Below are 6,896 nucleotides of genomic sequence, written 5' to 3' on the forward strand. Positions count from 1 at the left end.
ACATATATTTGTTTGTGTGTATCAGCATCTATCACCCAGAGTCTGTTGTTTGCTCAATTACCGTAGGTTTTTCTACAGTAACTGCAAAGTTTACGACAGTGTACCTGGACCATTTTTACTTTTTATATACTTTTGGCTTTGAATTCAAAACGCCATTATTTAGTCAGTTAAATGAGTAAATTATTTCCAATCAACATCCAATATCATTAGGAATTTAATATCAAAAGAAAAAAAAGAAAGTTATCTAACATTGTCCTTATTACAATTTTTCCTTCCTTAACGGGTACCATCAGCTAATAGATAGTTCATCACTGTTCAAACAAAACTTAACGTTAAATTTCTGTCATAGAACACAGAACGTACACATGCTCAAAGGTTTACAGGTGTGCACACGATAGTATACCATATTATGAGAACTTAAAACGTAGGCCTTATCACAATATTAATTTTACTGAAATAACATTAGTGACATTTTCGTGATATTTTGATGCGTAACCTTTTTCGTTCTATTCTAAATCATAAAATCGTACAATGTTTTTTTAATTCGGTTCGCATGTTATTTAATAGTTATATTTCGTGTTATTATTTATGTATTTTTCAAATAATATTGTTTATGTCTGCTCACTGGCATAAAATCAATTTTGAAACTAAATATATAATCCTCATACGTTTCATGTATGTCTAATCTAAGATGATAATTACCTCTTCTTAAAACACTCACAATTTTTTACTAAAGTATAAAATATATTCTATAAAAGAAATATAATATATTGCTCTTACTATGTACAAGGGGGCAGGCCGAGCCATAACAGTCTTGAAGATTTACAACAGAAACACTTCAGTGAAGTTAAAGGTTTAAAGAGATAGTTGTGTGTGCTTTGTGTTTTATGTGTGATTATAACCAGTACAAGATAACACAGTTGTTCACTTGAGCACGTCGAATGAAGTGCAACAAAAAAACCATAATCAGTTTCCCTATCACTATCATTCGTTCTCCTTGAGTGTGTCACAGTGCTTAAATTAACTAACGAACAATGGATCAAAAGGTCAAAGAGTGGTTTGATTTATTAACGTGATTTACTCTCACTTACACAAAATTTTCCAAACGTACTTAAGATAATTATATTTCTATCCTGTTCATAAAATTTACACATCTAATATTTCGAGTTTTTAAATTAAACTTGGAGTTGGCATTGTGGCAAAACTGTGTAAATTTTAGCTACAAATAATACACCTCGAAATGTTATATATTTTGTAAGGTTAAAACAAGAATTTTCTTTGTTCAGTTTTTAAATTAATATTGTTTTAGACTCTTAAATTATTCTGTATTATCCTGTTAAATTAAAGAAGTAGAACGTCAAACACGATCACTAATTGGCTACCATGGCGTTTAGCCATGAGGGGAGGGACAGTAGCAACAAGCGATGACGTGTTCAAAGTCTGTTTTTACAAACTCTTTGCTTGCATGAAGCTATACTTATCAATATTCATCACAATTCCGAATTTGTTAAATTTATATTCATGAACTTTTTGAACTTTTAGAAAACAGTACCATTCTGTTGTCCAAATAAATTAGACTTTTTAGCAAAGTATTTTTACTGAAGATTTGTCTAGCCCCTTGTGTAACTTTGTGCTGAACTTCAAACAAGATAATTTAGCAGTGTGAGACTAAAGGGAAAGTAGCTAGTCATCACCACCCACTCCCAACTCTTGGGCTACTCTTTTACCGTCACATTATAACATCCCCACGGCTAAAAGGGGCGAGCATGTTTGGTGCAACCGGGATTCGAACCCTCAACCCTAAGATTACGAGTTGAACTCCTTAACCCACATGTCCATGCCGGGCCAAATAAGAAATTAAGCTAAGCTATGTTTTTCTCTCTTGCAATGCCTGCAAACTGTAACACAATATTACATAATTTTTTATTCTTATAGATTATAAGACCCGATATTTGATTTTTATTCAATTATATTGTTTTATTGTATTTTGTACCATGCCTAACATCTCACTGTGCGATTAAAATTGTACCTCACACGATGGAAACGAACTCAAGTTACAGTATGGAACTATGTAAAAGTGTCACGTGGTAGAGAAAAATGAATATTAAAATTTTGTTTCCAGTTAAGGAATTAATATTAAAGTATGATTTGTTAAGTACAGTTTGGTTCTAAAGATACTATTATGCAATAATTTTTAAGCAGTTTAGTTAAATTTTCAATATAACCGTTGTCGTTACTCTTGATTATTGGTTTGGTTTGTTTTGAATTGTGCACAAAGCTACTCGAGGGCTATCTGCGTTATCCGTCCCTAATTTAGCAGTGTAAGGCTAGTGGGAAAGCAGCTAGTCATCACCACCCACCGCCAACTCTTGGGCTACTCTTTTACCAACGAATAGTGGGATTGACCGTCACTTTATAACGCCCCTACGGCTGAAAAAGCGAGCATGTTTGGTGTGACAGGGGTTTGAACCAGTGACCCTCAAATTACGAGTCGAGTACCTTAGCCACCTGGCCATAGATTATTGTTCACAGTGGTTTCTTTATTACAACTTACACACGTAGCAGTACCAGAATGGCAAGAAGCATGAGTCAAGAAAAAATGTTCAATTTTTAGGCATCAATATCATCGAAATAGGTGAATAACAACTTTAGAATAGTGTTTTTATAGGAGAGCCTTATTCCAATAATATTAACAGCACCCTATTCCTGATATTAAATAGTTTGTTTTGAATTTTGCGATAAGCTGCATGAGGGCTATCTGCGTTAGTTATCACCATCCACCGCCAACTCTTGATCTACTCTTTTACCAACGAATAGTGGGATTGACTGTCACCCTATAACACCCTCACAGCTGAAATGACGAGCATGTTTGGTGAGACGAGTACTTTGTTTATCAAAGTGGAATTCCAAGTGTCTTGCTTATTTTAATGTTTGAATTGTTAAGGCATAATTTTCCAGAAATGCGAAGGAATGTTTCTAATATTTAAAAACAGACATTGTGTGTTTTACATTTGTTGCTTATTGCTTAAAAACAAATTTGACTCTTAAGAATATACAATAGAAAACTTTGGATTGCTAATAAGTATAAAGTTTATCTATATTCTTGCTAAAAGCTAATAAAAGTGCGTGGACAAAAACAGAAAAGCAACAGATTTCGACATGTGAATCTAAAGTAGATTTTAATCTTAAAACGTTCTGACTTGGAATGACAAGCAAATCTCTAAATACACATTAGAAAAAAAATCCAATTCTCATGTTTTTTCACACTAAATAAATATTTATTTATACAAAATAAATGCTAAAAATTGTGTTTAAAAATTAAAAAAAAGAAAATACATCATACAAATTAAATTTCACAAGTTTTGAAAAATAATATAATATTTGGAATTTTATGTGTATCTTTTCTCGTGATCTAAATTATTCTTCATAATGATCTTAATGCCTTATATTTTGCAGGGTAGGTCAGTAATTTTGGAAGCCAAGAATTTTTTCACCATCTCAAAAAGCAACCGTAGAAAACGAGCATTTTCGGCGACATGGAATCGAATTAGCGACCCCCCCCACACACACACACACACATTAGGAGTCGAGGGCACTTACAACCAGACGGTATCCCGACATTTCGCAGCCGCAATTTCGCACCCGACAATTTAACAGTCGAGCTCATTAGCAGCGGACAATTTCGCGCCCAGGAAAATTGGCACCGGATGATCACCCAGCCGAGTATTTACATCAACATTACAGTTTAAGAAAAAAAGACTCATATATCATACAGCCATGTAGTCACATTTATTCACAGTCAAAAATGAAACAGCCATGCTGCCACATCTGTTCACAGTTTAAAGCAGCAGCTAATTCCAGAACGGATTTTCTCGGTCCATCGGGTGCGTGGCTGTGCTCCTTGAGGCGAGCTGTAAGTGTGTCGTCTTGGACATGAATCTGCGCTGGGCAGTGCATAGTTCTGTAATTTTCACACATGCAGAAAGTTACCTGATTGTCCTTCTTGCTACCCTTATCGAATAAATAAATGTATCCATTGTTGCATGCCTTCGGCTTTCCTCTGTTTGATGTTACGTAAGTTACTGTGTTGTTCGTTACTAATCGGCTGTTTGAAACTGTTTTAAAATAAATCAATGAAAGTTTAACGAGAATACTTTGTGTTGAAATTCTAACAGTAAACACAGACATTTTATATGTTTTTTCTCCAGGTTTAATAGTGACGTCAATTTTGAAATGGATATTACTTTGTTGTTAAGTTAACATTAGTAACATTATGAACAACACCATAACCTAACTATGTATTGCTTGGCTGGGTAATCATCCGCTGCCAATTTTCGTGGGTACGAAATTGTCCGCTGTCAACGAGCTCGGCTGTTAAATTGTTGGCTGCCAAGAGTCGGGTGCGAAATTGCGGCTGCGAAATGTCGTTTGTTTTTGAAATTCGCGCAAAGCTACTCGAAGGCTATCTGTGCTAGCCGTCCCTAATTTAACAGTGTAAAACTAGAGGGAAGGCAGCTAGTCATCATCACCCACCGCCAACTCTTGGGCTACTCTTTTACCAACGAATAGTGGAATTGACTGTGACATTATAACGCCCCCACGGCTGAAAGGGCGAGCATGTTTGGCACGACGGGGATGCGAACCCGCGACCCTCAGATTACGAGTCGCACGCCTTAACACGCTTGGCCATGCCGGGCCTCGAAATGTCGTAGAACTATATTTAGCTATTAATATCATAATCCTCAAACAACGTAAATTATAATACGTAATTTCAATAACTAAAGCCATATAACTTTATTTACATTATTGAATAATCCCGATAAATATTAATCTATAATAATCGATTTCATAGAAATGCTAAGTTTAAGAAATTAAAATCAGTCTAACAGACCTGAAACAAAATTGCAATTTTATTTCAATAATAAAAAACTGATATTCTTAAAAAGTAGTTCACTGCCACTGTTTAATTGTTAAATAGTTATATTGTTACGTATTATAATTTATTTCCGACGAGTTTCCTTTTTTATTATATTAGGTACGTTACGTGTTACTATTTTAAATAACCGGAAGTTTTAATTTTAATTTAGAAGTTAGCCCAGCATGGCCAAAATTGTTAAGGCACTCAACTCGTAATCCGAGTGTCACTGGTTCAAATCCCAGTCACACCAAACAGGCTCGCCCTTTCAGCCGTGGGGGTGTTATAATGTGACGGTTAACCCCACTATTCCTTGGTAAAAGAGTAGCCCAAGAGTTGCCGATGGGTGGTGATGACTAGCTGCCCTCCCTCCAGTCTTACACTACTGAATTAGGGACAGTTAGCGCAGATAGCCCTCGTGTAGCTTTGCGCGAAACTCAAAACAAAACAAACAAACAAAAACAATTTAGAAGTCAGTTAAATGTTAGTATGTATTAAATTTATGATATTTGCCAACAAAATTGATACATACAATTTTCTTTCTTAACACAAATATATTTTAATACACAAATAACGATACAATTTATAATAACGGTTATTACGAATAGTTATTCCAAATAATGATTTATGTACAATAGTTTTGCAAACTTACAAACAATACTGAGTCTTCTCTGCTTTATTAGTAAGAGTTAATACCCATACCAGCCGTCCTGAAATACATTTTTACTTCAAGTGGTTTCTCGTCATCACGAAATACTGAGTACTATTTCCGGTCTACGACGAGCTAACTAATTTGGAATTGGTATTGTCTCAGATCACTTACGCTTGCTTTCTTCATTGGCCTCATAGCGCTTACAAGCTTGATTTTTACTGACAACGATATTTTATATTCTCGTAAAAATAATAACGTTCAAAGTAATTCACTAAAGTTGAATGTTTTGTAATGTCCGATATATATAAACATTCTTGGTCAAATTTTATAGTATTCCTATCAACAGACGCTAATCCCCATTATAGCCTCCGAAGCCTATAGCACACTAACTGTGGCTGGCTAATAACATTCTCACTGTTTTTTAGCGAGTTGGTTTATACAGTTTAAGGCAAATTTCTAGAACGTTCAACAATGTTCAAACAAACTAGTATTTTCGTAAAACATGTATTGTTTATTCTTGCTCTCAATAATCTTTTACAAATTTAGAGAATAGGTAGAACTTACGCAATACACGCAACACGTATCAAATCAAAACAAACGTAAATATTAAAATAAATGTATGACGGTAAATCCGTTACATGTTTGAAGGCAAAGCTGCAAATTGAGCTATATTTACAGTGCCCGCCCATCATGGGTATCGAAATCCGATTTTTATCATTATGGGTCTCTAGACTTACCGCTAAGTTACTAGAAAAGGGTCTAAAATGCAAAGACAGAATTTAACAGAACACTCGTAAAAACCCAAATGTAAAGCAGGAATTGTCAATATCCGCGACGTTAATATTATTCGCTAGACTTCCTGTAAAATTTGTAAGAGCATAAATTTGTATACAACTTTACATTAACGCTTCACTCATGTAGTTTATAGAAAGTTTGAGTCTCAGTGCAAAATATGTAAATATAGGCGACTAAGCGAAGACAAGTCAGGTAAAATTCAGTCAATAAAGGATTAGAAAACGAGAAGTTAGCCGACGTGTAAGTGATTAACCATACCGGGCGATATCTTAAAGTAAGCTTCACAGTTTAATAGAGATAAAGAGAATAATTTGTCTTGTCAAAGAGTATTCTAAAGTAATTAATCCCACTTGTGTGGACTTTAACGAAGAAAGATAATTTTTTTTAGTTTTAGATACAACTTTGATATATTGTAGTATAAATAATGTTTCCACATACATTTGGCTTGTTTTGAATATATTATTTTAAAACAAGTGGATTGTGTGTTGTCTGTTTATTATTCGAATGTATCGCTCATAAGTTACAGACGCCTAC

The 6,896-nt window shown here is 34.5% G+C and overlaps 1 protein-coding gene across 1 annotated transcript in view; it reads right to left on the reverse strand.

Annotated features, from left to right (window-relative positions):
- The window catches only part of LOC143252779 (bifunctional 3'-phosphoadenosine 5'-phosphosulfate synthase-like), a 40,586-nt gene extending 39,673 nt beyond the window's left edge, over positions 1 to 913 (reverse strand). The window contains exon 1 of the mRNA XM_076505458.1: positions 781 to 913. Coding sequence (XP_076361573.1) covers positions 781 to 807 — 27 coding nt within the window. The 5' untranslated portion in view covers positions 808 to 913. The remainder of the gene's footprint in view (positions 1 to 780) is intronic.
- Positions 914 to 6,896: the final 5,983 nt, after the last annotated feature.

Source organism: Tachypleus tridentatus, chromosome 6, assembly GCF_004210375.1.
Source record: "Tachypleus tridentatus isolate NWPU-2018 chromosome 6, ASM421037v1, whole genome shotgun sequence".
Classification (NCBI taxonomy): domain Eukaryota; kingdom Metazoa; phylum Arthropoda; class Merostomata; order Xiphosura; family Limulidae; genus Tachypleus; species Tachypleus tridentatus.